Below are 15,840 nucleotides of genomic sequence, written 5' to 3' on the forward strand. Positions count from 1 at the left end.
GGAGATCCCGCCCGGGTTTCACTTTTTCAGCCTCTCTCCACACGCACAGCAGACTGATCTGCGCAATTACTGCGGCACCTGAAGGCAGCACGGGTTCCTCAGAGAGTGCAGAAAATACAAGAGATCAGATTCATATTTAGTTTTTTTTACAACATGTCAGCTCCACTGCAACTGTAGAGTTACACTATTATATCCATTGTACTTTATAGGGTGTTTTCTGAAGTCAGCAGTGACGGTGTCTCTCATGCGTCTGCGGGCGGTGCGCCTCTACGGGCTCCTGGCGGCGCTGTGCTGGCTCCTGGATGTGCGCTCCTGCGGGGCTTACAGGTGCCCAAGCATCTGCCGCTGCAGCCCGGACACTTTCCAGTGCAGCCGGGACTCTCAGCTGGCCTCCCGACGGGCATCCTCCAGCTCCGCGACTCGACTGTGAGTAACACCAACTTTACTAACATCAACTTTACTTCAGTGCTCCTGTAGATGCGCTCCTGAACGCATCAGCGCCCTTCACCTCCACTTTGCTCTTCTTTTCCTCTGGGACATATTATTCCCGACGTCTGTCTTATTAAGTCACTGGTTGTTCTTTTTTTTATGATATGATTTGTCATAAATGTAACAGCTGCTCGGGGACGAGCTGACGGTGCATTTTGCTCCTTTTATTTATGGCATGTAAATGTGGAGTTTAACTTTATTTCTGGTTGTTACAGGAGGTTCAGTCATCTGCCCTTGACACAAGTCCCCACTCACGCCTTCAAGGAGCTGATCAACATCACGGTGATGTAAGTCTCCTGCACTGCTTCCTAAACATGTGTTAAGGGTGAACAATAGTAATGGAGGTGAATTGAAGTTGTTTTTTCGACTGATAGATTGATGTGTGTTATTTGTGTAGCTATTACTTGAAGAATTTCACAAGATACATTATACTAGTTGTTTTTCATGATTATTTCTCATTTTGGTTAAAAAACTATTCAAGGCAAAGGAGCAAAAAGCTAAAATCGTGTTTTGCATTCTCCCGACTAACTCGATTAACTCAACACGACAGAATTAGCAATTGGAACTCAGATAGTGTCCGTGCAACCCTAAATTAACCTCTACAGATGTATTATCAACATTCAGTCTGCAGATCCAGTGGAAGTGTCATGTGTAGGGCAATTACAATAGAACTTGAAAATTCATAATGTCCATGTCCCCCCCCCCCCACCAAAAAAATAAAGCATTCAAGTTTTGAAATATTCATAAATATGTGGGAGCATATTACAGTTAAGAAATAAAGCAGGAGGGTGTCCAGCGACAGTGATCAGAAGCCTGGAATGGCTCAATAATATGGGTCATGTTTTAAATTAAAAAACTAAACACTACAGTAGTAATCTGTTGGGAACTGTTGAAGAATGCTGAAAAGAAATCCCATCTAGCGGAGAACTGTGTGGTCTACTTTTCAGAAATAAGACTTGTAAATATATAATGTATATATGTTTTCAGGGCCAAGTTAATGATAATTAATACTCAATAATTTATAAAATGCTTGTACCTTGACATTTTCTTATGACTGTTAATTGCACTACATTTGGACGTCGTTCTCTGGTATTTTTCTTTATAAGGGAAGAAAAGAAACATGTTAACACACCCTTGGATCATTAGCCTGAAAGACATGCATGTCATTTTTCTCACAGCAGTACACTTAAGTCTCTATTATTAGCCATTGGGTACCTGTCCCATTTAGTCGTCAAGAATGCCAGTGAGGCCATTGTGATTCAGCAATAAAAGTGAATTACCTTTATAAGTTCCTATTCTTTGTTAAAATAATTGTTCGAAAAAATAGGGCGATGTAAAGTATAATAACCCACAGCTGTGAAACGGTGAGGGCCACCTACATAAGCCAGGAGCTGGACGGGTTTCAAGATCTCATCGTAAATAAATGTAATCATCTGTGCCTTGGTTCAAATGGCGAGCAGACCAACACGTTTCATATTCATTATGTTTGCAGCTCAAGCCATAACATTACCTGGAATAGGTTTCACAGTATTAAATGTTTCACGGTTTGATGAGCAGATTAGTTGGTGCAGAAATGGAAAAAAAAAAAACTTTATTTGTAAAGTTAGAAATGTGTTTACTTTGCAATGAACAATGAGAATAAAGTGGAAACAATTTCAAGTTTAAATAAATATGATTGGTCAATGCAGTCGTTTGTTAAAAAGTCTTAAGAGATTTCTAAGAAGCCAAGCTCAGTCCCCCTTGTTACAAGGTGAGACCTGACAGTAACCAGCAGGGCTCAAACTGTGGTTTCACACAGTGGAGAGGGCTCGTACCACGACTAGTCTGATCTTCAGCATTTTCATGCGAGAGGTTCATCGGGTTCACATTTTGTCTCTTGAAGTAGTTTTAGAGACAAAAGTTTAAAAGTTTCAGATCCCCTCCTTTTTTTTCAGCCCAGAACAGAGTAGCCATGTAGACCCTGTGTCAAGGTGGAATGACACCAGTAGCTGCATGTGGTGCGTCAGCGTCCTCCAGATGATTGTGTGAAAAAAGCCTTTCACGAGCTCTAAGTGGTAATTATGACACAGGACAATAAAGGGAGGGGATAAGAGAAACTATATATATACACACACACATGCACTACTCTACAGATGGAGTCATTTAATTGTTTCTCAGTTTGAAATGGAGCCAGAGCGGCGTCAACCCTAAAGTGTGGGCTGATTACAGCAGAGTGAGGGAGGCAGAGGCTGTGATTACGGAAACAGAAGATGGAGAGAGCGGCTCGGAAACAGGAGAGTCAGCCATCAGCAAACAAAGTGTTCAAGGACGAACCAAGAACTCTTGTTGACTTTGATAGTCTCCACTCGTCTTTGTTTAGTCCTCCTTTTTAAACATCTTCACTTAGTCTTCTTGGCCCAGATGCATCCTTGATGTATGTATGGAGCTTTTCCAAACATGAAGTGAAGCTACTGTGTGTTTGTGTGTGTGTGTGTTGTGCCCTAGAAGTATGAATTGTATTTTTAACAGTTTGTCTCCCAGTATCAATCAACTCTGTCCCATTTCTCAAAGACAGTACATGAAAAAGTAAACGTGGGAATACATACGTAACGTGCACTGGTGTCACTCCTCATACTCGCTTCACCAAAAAGCCACATTTGCCGCCTGGATCTGAGAGACTCTAAGAGTCATTTGTTCATGTGTTGACTGATGTGGAGCCATTTCTTTGTTGTCACAGTGAGATTTCCCAGAGCGACCGCATCACGCAGATCCAGCGACATGCCTTCCTCTCCCTCCACAGCCTGGCACAAATGTAAGCGACGCCTACCTTCCACCCTCACGTCACACTCAAACGCCATGAAGGCAATTATTAATTTGAACAGCTGCTGTGTGTGTGTGCGCGTGTGTTGCATTTCGTTTAAGTGTCGTCTCCCTATTACAAGGCGGCGTGTTTAATCCCCGACTTTCAGAGCAGCTGATGGATGCACGGGTTTGTTTGTTTTGTGGACAGCAGCCGACTTCACTTGTAATTTCTCCCGTCACTTTTGATCCTGCAGTTTTGTGCAGAACATCAACAGTCTGAGGTCTATTGAGAAAGGGGCCTTCACTGACCTGCCCAAACTGGAATACTTGTAAGTGCTTCTTCTAACTTGAAACCCCACCGAGCCGCCGGTTGGTTTATCGTTGGTAGAATCTATTGAAATGTGAATTAGGTCAGACTCTGTTCAGAACCTTCCCGTTTGGTATTTTCTGTTCACTCGACCTGCGTTAATGCTCCAGAGCTTTTTATTAACGGCCTATGGTGCAGAAAGAAGTCAGGAAACTGTGCGTTCAACATACCTGGTTTATCAACAATGAAGGTTTTATAGTTTTACATAAAATTAACTGCTAAATTGAATTGCTAAATTACTGTCCGTGTGTTTGGCTCACAGATAAGTTTGAGTGATTTACTGAACTGTTAGGGATGAAAGTGATGAGGTTTTAATGCGGGAGACTAAACAGAGGCTAACTGGATGTTAAGGTTAAAGGTGATAGGTCACTTCAGCCAGAGACAACCGGACACTTGTATTATCTGATTAAGAAAACAGTCTGAATAAAATGCTGCCATGTAAACAGCACTGTATGAATAACTTAGCCTGCAAGGTCATACTGAAAATAATATATTCTATTAGCCACTCTTGTAAACATCACAGACAAAATTATGCAATCTGGAATATATAACTATATAACTGTTATATAGCGTTTGTAACGAGAGGGCATCCAACTGGCAGGGGCGCTTCGATGAACAAGTTGCATTATGGGAGCTGTTGGGAGTTTTGAAGCTTGATCTATATTAGGAACTAAAAGTCAGGAAGTCTCAGCCTCTGTTACATGAATTTTGACTCTTGTTATTGTTTTACTTTCTCTGTGCTGTAGCTGTTCAACACTATGTGGAACATGATTCCTACATCTTTACTTTCAGTCATTTTATTGTGGCAAATTACATAGTAGATCTTCCCTTGTCATATCTTTCTCCTATGAAAAAAAGGCCCTATGGAGAACTTTTAAATGAATATCTACAAGTTACCGGGTGACAGATATAAAAAAGCAACATGATAAGATAAATAACATTTAAACTGAATTGTTTTCCAGAACTGGCTCCTGAAATTTCTAATCTGTCTCTGCTGCTTTTCTTCGCAGGAGCATCTCCAACACAGGGATGACAAACTTCCCAGATTTTACAACCATCTCATCCTTGGTGCCTAATATTATTCTGTAAGTAATCCCATTAAAAGAAAACATGCGTTCCTCAATTGGATTAGTCTTTTCTGAATGTTGCACGACTGCACGTTTATCATGCTCTTCCCCTCAAGCGGAATCCAAGAGGCTCACTCTGAGGCCAGTTTCAGTTTTTTTATCTATCAATGTCACGATGCCACCAACCCTGCAACAAATTCTCTGACTGCGTCACAGTTCATCACCCTTCTTGTCTTTTTGGTGTGCATGCAGATCATTTTGTCTAACTGATTATTTGAATGGTGGATCTTATCTCTTGTGTGTGCAGAGAAATGGCAGACAACATGAGGATCGACTTCGTTCCTGCCAACTCCTTCCAGGGCTTCACAGACGAGTATCTTGACATGTGAGTACAGGAGCCAAATTCTGTTTTTTGCTACTATATTATCAGAGCTGAGAGCAACAGTTGGTGGTTGAGAATGTTTAAAAAAAACATATTATGAGTATGTAATTGAATGTTCAGTTGTCTGACCTTGGAGATAGATGCTTCTGACAAGCTAAAATTAAGAACATTGTGTCCTTGGCAGGAACCTGGTTAGAAACGGCTTCAAGGAAATTAATTCTCATGCGTTCAATGGAACCAAGCTCAACACATTGTAAGTATTTGTATTAAGATTTTTCCTTCATCCTTTAACAAACTACTACACTAGTCGATACAGTATGTTGCTGGTTCAGGTTTAGGGTTCTCCTTTTCTTAATCATAAAAAACGCAATGTACCAGTAAACAAACATTCTGTAAGACTAAACAAAGATTGGATGCCCTGTTGTTTTTTTTTTGCTCTGCTCCCGTGCTGCTGAATGTTGATGGGGACGAGATATTTGCAGGCACCGTGCAGTCTAAAAATAAAGCTCATCTTCCTCAGTGTCACATTGAGAAAACTAAAAGGAGATGAAAAATAGGTTTGGGGCACTGTTGGCCATTATCGTGTCATTTTACATCATCTATCATATTGAATGTTAACTGCAAAGCTACAGTAAGGAGTGTGTCATGTCTTTTTTTAGGATTTTGAGGGACAACAGGTATCTCAGGTCCATTCAAGAAGATGCCTTCGAAGGAGCCACAGGTCCGACTTCTCTGTAAGTAACAGCAATTCAGGTTGATACAACTAATAAAACCAGAGAGTCATGACAATGGGCTTAAAAATCATCAGAGGGTGAAGTATATTGTTTATTTACAGCTGCCATAACCTTTTTTTTTATATTAACAGAGGTTTGCATGACTAATTGTGCATGAAAGTGGTCTTTCATAATAACAAACCAACATTGAATGGCCCGAATCTTGCCTCAGTTCTACTTAAAAGCTTTGAAGCGTCTTTAGGCTTGGTTTTATGACAAAGTTACTGTTTTGGTTCCTAATGAACTTAGTGGGAATTTGAGGTAAAGTATATTGTGTTACTTTTTAGTGCATAGTTACAAGTTTGCAAAGCTCAATGTGACAGAGGACAATGTACAGTCTATCTTTTGTTTTTTAAATCAACAATATTGTGAAGATCATATTTTAACTGGGTCAATAAAGCAAAAATATTCATAGCAGTGTTTATCATTTCATTCTATAAACACCAGGGTAACGGCAGTGTGTCTGTGTAAACAACCAACAAGGCAGCCAGGACTGCTGAATACTGATTAGAACTGAGGCGCATGCAGCTCAGCAAGGTCTCTTGTTGTGGGCTACCCCATTTTGTAGATATGAAATTTCCTATTATCTTGGTTATGAATTAGTGTTTGTGGTACTCACTGACATACAGTACATGTCAAAGGTACTCCTTATGAATCTGTGGGGGTTACAAGTATCCAATCAAATAAGGGAACATTGGATAAAATGAATTCAGTCCTGAGTAAATGTCTTAGTATTTACTATCTCCATGCATGTTAACAGTCAATGTGGTCTCTTTAGAAAAACCTCACGGGTTACACATTGATGTTATGAATATAGACCGTGACTCAGGGCTTTGGCTAGGACCCACCTGTGGGATATGGTGTAGATTTGCCTGAAACAGCATTTTTCACACCACCATAAACAAAACAGCAATCTCATGGGAAAGCCTGTCTTCGTATTCCTCCAAATCACAAAGACAAGATAGACCAGAAGCTGTCTTAGTGCCTTGTGATTATGCTTATTGGATTGGTAGAAACTGCACTTACCATCACTGAAATATATTTCTATGTGTGTGATTCAGGGATGTTTCCTCCACAGCTCTGAGTTCCCTGCCGGCTAAAGGGTTAAGGCAAGTGGGGTTCCTGAAAGCCAGCTCTACCTTTGCTATGAAGAGCCTCCCTCCGCTGGATAGCCTGTCTGAACTGGTGGATGCTGAGTTCACGTATCCCAGCCACTGCTGTGCCTTTCAAACATGGCGTCGGAAAGAAAGGTAACAAACAGACAACCCCCCCCCCCCCCCCCCCCCAGAGCTGCAACAAATCCATTCACATCTGCTTAAAAAAAACTACTAAAGCTCTATCAAGTGAATATAGATCATCAATAGTCTGCTCATTTGCAGTTGACTTTATTTGCATTTTATCATGTCTAATCCTTTCCTTCTTTTATTTGTATTTAAGGGAAAGTGCCTTGAAGAACTCTACAACGTTTTGTGATCTAATCGAAACAGAAACGTAAGTTGCATTAGTGAGTTCCAAGCCGGGGAGGTGAATTTTATATTTCCCTTTTACAACATCCTCATCAAAGCTTGAAGTGATGTAGCTCTTTAACCCATCGATTACTAACAGTTGACAAAGAAGAAAGAAAGAAAGAAAAGCAAGCAATTGGAGTGGGATCAGCAATCTGCTAAATTCTGAATATGTATAACATATTGTTACCAATTAAGAAAAAGAAAAGGAATTTAAGAATATAATTGGTAAATTGAAAAAACAAAGTACATGCTTTGCCTTGATCAACTGATGATAATCTGTGTATCCTTCAGAAACCCCAGCTATGATGGCGTGAATCCTCCCGACGACATCAACTTCCAGTATCATGACCTGGAGTTCATTTGTCTGAACAACCCTATCATCAAGTGCACCCCGAAGCCAGACGCCTTCAACCCTTGCGAGGACCTGCTGGGCTTTCCCTTCCTGCGCTGCCTCACCTGGATAATCTCTTTTTTTTCTGTAACCGGAAACCTGGCTGTTCTAGTTATTCTGCTCATCAGCCACCGAAAGCTCACCATCTCCAGGTTTCTCATGTGCAACCTGGCTTTTGCCGATCTGTGCATGGGGCTCTACCTGATGCTAATCGCCTGCATGGATCACTACTCCCGTCACGAGTACTACAACCACGCCACCGACTGGCAGTTGGGGCCCGGGTGTGGCATAGCGGGGTTTCTGATAGTGTTTGCCGGTGAGTTATCGGTGTATACGCTGACTGTGATTAGCATTGAACGCTGGCACACCATCATCAACGCCATGCACGTCAACAAGAGGCTGCGGATGCACCATGTGACGGCCATGATGGGGGTAGGTTGGGGTTTCTCTCTGCTGGTTGCCCTGCTCCCTCTAGTGGGGGTCAGCAGTTACAGCAAGGTGAGCATCTGTCTGCCCATGGACATCGACACGCCGGGCTCGCAGGTCTACGTGGTGGCTGTGCTCGTCCTCAACGTTGTCGCTTTCGTCGTGGTCTGCTACTGTTACATCTGCATTTACCTGAGCGTTCACAACCCAGAGCAGTCGTCCAGCCGTCGCGGAGACACCAAGATTGCCAAACGCATGGCTGTGCTCATTTTCACTGACTTCATTTGTATGGCGCCAATCTCATTCTTCGCCATCTCTGCGGCCCTACGCATGCCTCTCATCACCGTCTCTCACTCAAAGATCCTGCTTATCCTTTTTTATCCCATCAACTCCCTCTGCAACCCCTTCTTATACACCATCTTCACTCGGGCTTTCAGGAAGGACATGCGCCGGCTGCTGAGTCGCTGCTTCTGCTGCGAGGCCAGCGGCGACTTCTACAGGTCACAGACCCTGGCCTCAAACCTCACCTGTGCCGAAAAGACCTCCAAAAGAAAACCACACTCCCATAGCTTCTATGCCTATCACATCAAGATGAAGGGTTGCTTTTTAGACAAGGGAACCACATGACCGTCAAAACAGAAGAATTTTGTTGTGAACTTCAAGGCAGCATCAGCTGACTCGTGAAAATGTAGCATTTCTTCCACAATTTGGGTCAGATTGTTAGTCAGACTCCTCGTCTTGGAAGACTTCAAATTTGGTTTGTTGACGATGGGAGAGTTTTGTCAGTCAGGACCAACAGACCACAAATTGAAGATAACAAGGGCTGCAGTCTCCACTTCCACAGGTGGTGTGCAAAGCAGCAGATGGAGAATAGGGAGAGCACAGGAATGGGGAGCTAATCACACAGCTCATTTGTAAAGCTATCCAAAAATCACATATCTGATCATGTAGTGAGATGTTACCTCCAACTGCACTTCAGTAAGGGATTACAAGAAGAGATATTAAGTTCTATAAAAGATCACGGAGTGGAAAGATTATTTATTATTAAAGATTCAGTTCTCAGTTTGAATGAATGCAATGAAGTGAAAGTGATTAAATGTGAGTCAGTGTTTTTTAGCTCATTATAGATGAGTTGTACTGCCATCTAATGGACTGTTGGACTCAAGAGACAAGCCAGAGGACCCACAGGAACTCAGTTAACAGTGGGGCCTGGTTTATGTGAAATAATGCTGCGGTTTAAAATGTCCTAGATTCGTAGAATAACATTTGAATAAAAAGTTAACTGTGTTCAACAGCTGCCAGGGTAAAAGTATAAAGATTCACATGCTAGACCTCCATTTCTCTGCACACTTTCTTTTTCTTTAGACAACACTTATTAAGTTTGTCTGTCTGGTCGCAGATTTACATAAAAACTACTGAACCTTGTTTGAAGGGAGAAACCATTACATTTCAGAGCAGATTCATTTTATGGGGCGGATACAGGGCCTTTTCTTTCCACTGTCTGTATAATTACAAGATAGGGTGTTAGCCTTGGCACAGGGACGTGTTCTTCAAGTGTCCTTCTAGTTTTTCTTTGTGGTTGGTAGTTTACATATATCAGTTTTGTGAACTTGACATAGCAATAGCAAATGTACTTTCCGAGAATGATGTGCTTTTATTGTTGGCAGGATTCCGCATAACTACAGCACGGATTCCCACAAATAAGAACTTACTAGATATTGGTGTAGATCCAGGGGGCAGATCCAGAAATGTTCCACTTTCTTTAAGATGTGTTATTTCAACATTTTCATTTTCAGAAAAAAATTCATGGGTCTTAATGTGTGGGGGGAAAAACAGGCACGTTGAGGGGACTGGTATTGGATCTGTAGTTATGAGTGTGTGCAATCTGGCTCTACTGCATTTAAATATGTTTATCTAACTGTTGGGCCTTGTTGGAGGTTTGACCTCTCTCAGTGCCATTCTTGTTTTGTTTGTTGATTTGTTGTTGGAGTTCTCAAACCACCTCCAAGTTTGTTTCAAACCGTGAGTGACGTTTCGGTACCAAAACTCTTGTCAAGAATTTGAATAAATTTCAGTGTGCATGCTGGCATTCATGAATTCTGTCTTTTCATGCGACTTCATATACAGCAGAGAACAGGGGTATGTTTGACTTCAATCTGGCAATAGGAAAGAAAAAAAAGTAATTGTAAAAACTAATATGACAACGAGGGAACAGCGGCTTTGAGCAGAAAGAACAGAGCTTATCGACTCCACCACCACAGAACAGTCAAGTGTATTTGATTCATGAACAAAGGCAACACATTACAATGCCAAAAAAATCAGACGGCGTGTTGGTGCCTTCAGAGCAAAATGGTCATGACAGAGGAAAAACAAACTCCAAGTCAGGTAATTTTTGGTGCAAAAGAAAACTATTTAACAGAATATTATACAACATAAATTCATGCTGGCTTTCTCCGTAAATTGGATTCCCAGGCACCACTGTAAGTTATCGTTCATAGCATCTTAAATGATGCAGGATTGCTCTGATAATTACCTGACCCCCCTCCAGAAAAAGAAAACAAACAGAAGTATCAGTCATTTTGCACAGTGGTGTTTAAACTTGCAGCTCTGTGAGCCAAATTACACCAACGAGAGGTCTAAATTCAATAATTGTCTTCCCCTATTAAATCATCGCTTCCCCTCTTTCAACACGATTATCTGATGTGTTCAGGAGAACTAAAGCTCATTACCACTCAGCTTCCCCGACAGCTTTAGAGAACACATAGTCCCTGCCCGCGTAGCACATCACACCATCTTTCAAATGAAACTTCCAGCGGTTCTTGCTGCGGTGAATCTGCAATAGAAAACACATTTTACAATATAAACAGTCGGTAGTCAGTGCTCGGCTTTGCTGAGAGGTAAAGAATTGCCAGGGGGGGGGGGGGGGGGGGGAGTTTAGATGTTTCTTACTTTGTCGTACTGGCAGACGATTACGTTGTCGGTGTCAAAGAGATCCGGGATGTCCTGCTCAATCACGTCATCGCCTGAGTTCAAGGGGTCCTCATGAGCAGAAGGTGCGTAAATGAAAAGGTGCAATCAATTAAATGCTGTTAAAAAAAATTCCATTTCTAAGGAGAGCCACATAGTTTTGCATGCAATAACGGATAAAACCCATAAATTATCAAAACACCTCATCTTCTGCAGAGAGTTTATCTGCTCCCTCGCTGTCGCTGCTGGAGGAGAGGCTGTTGCCGTCGCTGCTTCCACCTCCCTCCTGCAGGGCCTTTATGGCCTCTGCATTGATTATACCCAGGAAGTCATTCTCTTCCAGCGGAGCTCCACCCTCCTCCTCGGCGTCCGAGTTGTCTGCGGGACCGTCCAGCTGAACGATGTCCGACAGTTCACTGTAGCTATAGTCCAGGCCCAGCTTAGCAGGGAAATGCAAGAAGAAATGTAAACGTTTAGTTATTTATAAATAACTTAATATGTTTAGAAATATTTCTCTTTTAGTATCATTTGCATTTTTCATATTACTTCCTTTTATTCCCTGCTGCTTTATGATCAGTTTGTTTTTCTTTTAATTAAGCCCCCTAAGGTTTATATTTATATATTATTATGATTAACGAAAATGTAGAATTATTCACTCAATAATACACATCTGCACCACAGCATCTGGCCTCTTCCTGTCACCGTTGGTGCTATTTACTTAAAAAAAAGGGAATATTCTCCTCAATTTACCCCAGCGAGAACAGCCTCGGTCTGATCTTGAGTTCTGGCAGGTGGCAGATTCCTCCTCCGTTCTGCTTTCTCCCTCTCCTCCTCAATCACTTCTTTCAGGATGTCATCTATGTCTCTGCTCTTTAACTGAGTCGTCTGCGCCAAGGCCTCCTCTAATAACTGACTGCAGGGTGAGGAGGTCATACTGTAGTTCACAGGTTCAGGTTGGGCACTCGGCTCATTTTCTTCTGCCGGTGGAGAGGGGACAACCGGAAGCTGCATGGCGTCAGCAGCGGGAACCTGTGGCTGCTGGACGGGGCGGCTCTCTGGACTGGGGGGTAAATCGTCCTGCGGCAACTGGGAGACAGAGGGTGCTGGAGCAGTGGGTGGCTCCCCCTGCTGAGGAGGTTTGGTATTTGGAGGGGCTGCAGTTGACTGAGGGGCAGGAGCTCTCTGTATATGTAGGGATAAAGGCTTCTGACCCACCGGGGCCTGAGTAACCACGACAGGAACATTGACCTTGTAAAGTTGACCTGATTGAGACAAAAGAATAGAGTGCAGTGTTATTTCTACTAGTTAGTCCCGGCTGAAAACTACAACAAATGTTAGCCCATGGAAGGTAAAGCCATTTCATACCAGAGGCTGTTTGTAGAGTGACCCCTGCTGGTATCTGCACAGGGTAAGCTAACCCGGCGGGGAGAGAAAAAGTAGCAAGTGTCTCTGAGTTGTTCTGCAATTAAACATTGTGTGTAAAGGAGTTAAATACTTCACTATGACAACCATCTCAATGAATCTGTGAGGTTGTGGCTAACACACATGATGAATTTAGACTTTAAGAACTTTCAGGTTTCAGGGGAATAAAATTCATGGCTCCAATATTTTAGAAAATACATCCAATTTGCTCACATTCAATATTCAGTCAGAACGCTTCAAGTTTAATTAAATCAAGTTGCTCATCCAAAGACACAAACATGAAATAAAAACAAAGTTAGAAGGATAGAGGATCTATTTGCAGAAATTGTATTTAATATTCATAATTCAGTTTGATGCATGTGAGGCGTATATGGATATTAATGTTGTTTTCAAATGGTATACCAATAATTTATTAACCTGGACAGTATCTGTATATACACGTTATTTTTCTCTGGTCAGCATCAACTAATACAAAAACTGTGTAATCCCCTGAAACTAAGTATGATTGTTTCCGTTAATGTAGAAGGAGTCTTTCATTTAAAAAAAAGGGAAGATCAAGCCAAATTAATTTAGACTTTCAACTTATTATATTTCAGTGCTATAAGTCTCAACACTGTGCATTGAGTAGTGATACAATTTAACAGTTAGAATTCAGATGCTTTTATGGTTAGAATTCTTCCAGTTGTTATTTGCTCTCATGTAAGGAGCCATATATAATGTCCGATAGTAGATGCACTGTAAACCTGGATTACACTTGCCTTGACTGGGAAGCCGTGGATACTCTGACTGGCAGGGATCACGACTGTGGCTGGTAGCAGAAATCAGAAGAGAGCACATGATGCGCGCGCACACACACACACACACACACACACACACACACACACACACACACACACACACACACACACACACACACACACACACACACACACACACACACACACACACACACACACACACACACACACACACACACACACACACACACACACACACACACACACACACACACACACACACACACACACACACACACACACACACACACACACACCACCTACATTAGTTTTTACTCCTTCATAACTAAAGTGTCCAGATTCACACTGTTATCTGTCTGAAATGTAACCTTTGTGCTCTCGGTCGATCTGGCCGTAGCTGTCCGGGAGCTGGAGCACAAAGTTGGATGAGTTGATGTTCTTCCTGAAGTCTTCCATAGCTTTGGACTGCATCATCTTGGACTCCCAGATCTGCACAGATTAGAAGAGACAGCGGTCTGTCTTCCTGTTCTCTCCTGCGTTGTACAACTTTGCTGGAACTGACAACCACAGTGAAGGTGTGTGTGCTACAGTTTGCTCACCCGTCTTAAATCGTCCAGGACTCGGTCTTCCAGCCCTTCGTCCAGGTAGAGCTCCCTCATGCTCTCGATCACATCGTCAATTATGGACAAGTAGAGTTTGGCCTGAAGCGGGTTGCAAACACGTTAAAGTCAGAAACTTGTGAGAGGATGAAGAGATCCATTAAATAACAGAAGCCCTTTCAAAAATCTGCCCTTCCTGTGTTCACTCCTGCTGTAAAACACAGATTCATGGGTCTCAATGTATCTGAGGACATTTTCTGCACATGTCAAATCCACTCTTCATTTCGGTTTACATTTAACACATCAGTACAGTACTACTTTGGGGTGTACTTTTTTTTATTTTACTTCAGATCAGATTCCTCATTCATTTCAGTCAAACACCAGAAGAAGATCCTGGTTAAACATTAAATATCTCTTAACAGACAAATAAATGGCAGCTGAGAAATATGTGTGATAAAAAAAATTGATATTTTTGAACGAGGTCTGGCGCAGTGCAACGAGACGAGTGGAATAAACAGCTGGAGGCTAACGATGAAGCTAGTTCACAAGGCTACACACGACACAACAATGTTGTTGTTAGTTAGCGTTATAGCCAAACTGGCTAAAAACAAAGCAGGCTTACCACCGGGCCCGTGTTGGAAAGCATGCTTCTGAAGGCGGCTGGACTTCCATCCAAGGGGCAACATGAAGTTAATGGCGATGTTTGTTTTGACCTGCAGCTTCTTGATGAACTCACAGGTGACAGTGATCAGGCTGCACGAGGGGGGAGTGGCAGGGGTGTTCCGAGCTATTCAGGGAACCCAGGGGCCCCTACATCCAATCCAACCCACCCCCCCTCCTTTAGATTTTTTTTGGGGCATTATGTGCATCTACCAACTAATCCCACAAATGTATTTCTGTATGTGGTAAACATATCTCATAAACCAATCATGTTATACCTGACTTTACCCAGAAAAGGCGCTGGGACGATTTTGTAAAACTATAAATGAATAGATACATGATCAGCGCTCTGAGAAGTCAGTGGGGGCTGAGCGGTGATACCTTCAGTCTGTGGTGAACGTGTCTTCTTCTACGGCTCCTGACTACAGCAGTGGTGGTAACCGGGTTCAAACTGTGGATCAAAATTGCTCCTAGATCATTTTGTTGATTGGATTATTTTTATTTCACCCCGTCGCACAAGCGCAGACATTCCCAGGTGTGCTGTGCTGATCTCTGTCATGGCAACAGCATTCACAGGATCCCTACCTCTTTAGTCTATAGGCAATTAGTCTTCGCATTAAAAGCACAATGTCCATTACGTTGCTGCAAGTCGAGCTGAATAATTGAGCTTTCATTTTGAAAAGTTGTGCACTTAGGTCTGCACAAATGCAGATTGAGTGTATGTACAAATAACAGCAGTGAGGAAAACAAGAAAATAGTGATAAAGCAACTTCAGTTTATTTTTAAGAAAAAGAATGACTCATCAAAAATCTTCATTGTAAATAATCCAGGTAGGATCAACAGAAACTTTTCTAACTTAACTCTGCACCAAGGACTGTTTATAAAAGCCCTGCGCACCATGGCCATCTTGAAAACAGTAAAAGTGACAGTATATTGTTCACCATAGCATCAGTGCAGTTTCCTGTACATAGCCCATCATAAATTTAAGGGGGTACTCACAAAGTTTACTGTGGAACATAATCGGTGGGGCCCCCCTCAGATTAACGCCCCAGGCAATCTTTTGCTTTTCCTGCCCTGCTGCAACACCCCTTGTCTCACAAAATAGCAATAATACTGTTTAATGTAGTAACAGCAGGGGGTGAAAATGGTGGGTACCCCTGCAGGTAATTTTACTGGAGTCTTGAATACTTTATTTTAGCAAGAGTAAAAGCAACAGACAAAAACACAACACAAACATTCTAATGCTGAAT

At 42.2% G+C, this 15,840-nt stretch overlaps 2 protein-coding genes across 2 annotated transcripts; one reads left to right on the top strand and one right to left on the bottom strand.

Moving 5' to 3' along the window:
- Positions 1-244: 244 nt before the first annotated feature.
- Positions 245-9,385, top strand: lhcgr (luteinizing hormone/choriogonadotropin receptor). Its single transcript, XM_062400880.1, has 11 exons — positions 245-426; positions 705-776; positions 3,206-3,280; positions 3,525-3,599; positions 4,648-4,722; positions 5,012-5,089; positions 5,271-5,339; positions 5,746-5,820; positions 6,921-7,109; positions 7,297-7,350; positions 7,659-9,385. The coding sequence occupies exons 1-11, from the start codon at positions 245-247 to the stop codon at positions 8,809-8,811; spliced, it is 2,097 nt and encodes a 698-aa protein (XP_062256864.1). The 3' UTR covers positions 8,812-9,385.
- A 1,055-nt stretch (positions 9,386-10,440) lies between these two features.
- On the bottom strand, positions 10,441-14,692 carry gtf2a1l (general transcription factor IIA, 1-like). The gene is made up of 9 exons (XM_062400881.1): positions 14,553-14,692; positions 13,931-14,032; positions 13,700-13,820; positions 13,332-13,381; positions 12,517-12,610; positions 11,902-12,413; positions 11,354-11,590; positions 11,134-11,223; positions 10,441-11,017 (listed from the first exon to the last, which is right to left on the bottom strand). The coding sequence occupies exons 1-9, from the start codon at positions 14,574-14,576 to the stop codon at positions 10,910-10,912; spliced, it is 1,338 nt and encodes a 445-aa protein (XP_062256865.1). The 5' UTR covers positions 14,577-14,692; the 3' UTR covers positions 10,441-10,909.
- Positions 14,693-15,840: the final 1,148 nt, after the last annotated feature.

Source organism: Platichthys flesus, chromosome 12 (genome assembly GCF_949316205.1).
Source record: "Platichthys flesus chromosome 12, fPlaFle2.1, whole genome shotgun sequence".
Classification (NCBI taxonomy): domain Eukaryota; kingdom Metazoa; phylum Chordata; class Actinopteri; order Pleuronectiformes; family Pleuronectidae; genus Platichthys; species Platichthys flesus.

Bases quoted from the DNA above. Each gene is read 5' to 3' on its own strand.
- lhcgr (XM_062400880.1), top strand. From the start codon at position 245: ATGCGTCTGCGGGCGGTGCGCCTCTACGGGCTCCTGGCGGCGCTGTGC. The intron at 3,600-4,647 runs GTAAGTGCTTCT...TTTTCTTCGCAG, and splicing joins CTGCCCAAACTGGAATACTT to GAGCATCTCCAACACAGGGA. The intron at 5,821-6,920 runs GTAAGTAACAGC...TGTGTGATTCAG, and splicing joins GCCACAGGTCCGACTTCTCT to GGATGTTTCCTCCACAGCTC.
- gtf2a1l (XM_062400881.1), bottom strand. From the start codon at position 14,576: ATGCTTTCCAACACGGGCCCGGTG. The intron at 14,033-14,552 runs GTAAGCCTGCTT...AACCCGCTTCAG, and splicing joins TTTCCAACACGGGCCCGGTG to GCCAAACTCTACTTGTCCAT. The intron at 11,591-11,901 runs GTAAATTGAGGA...TTCCCTGCTAAG, and splicing joins CCGAGGCTGTTCTCGCTGGG to CTGGGCCTGGACTATAGCTA.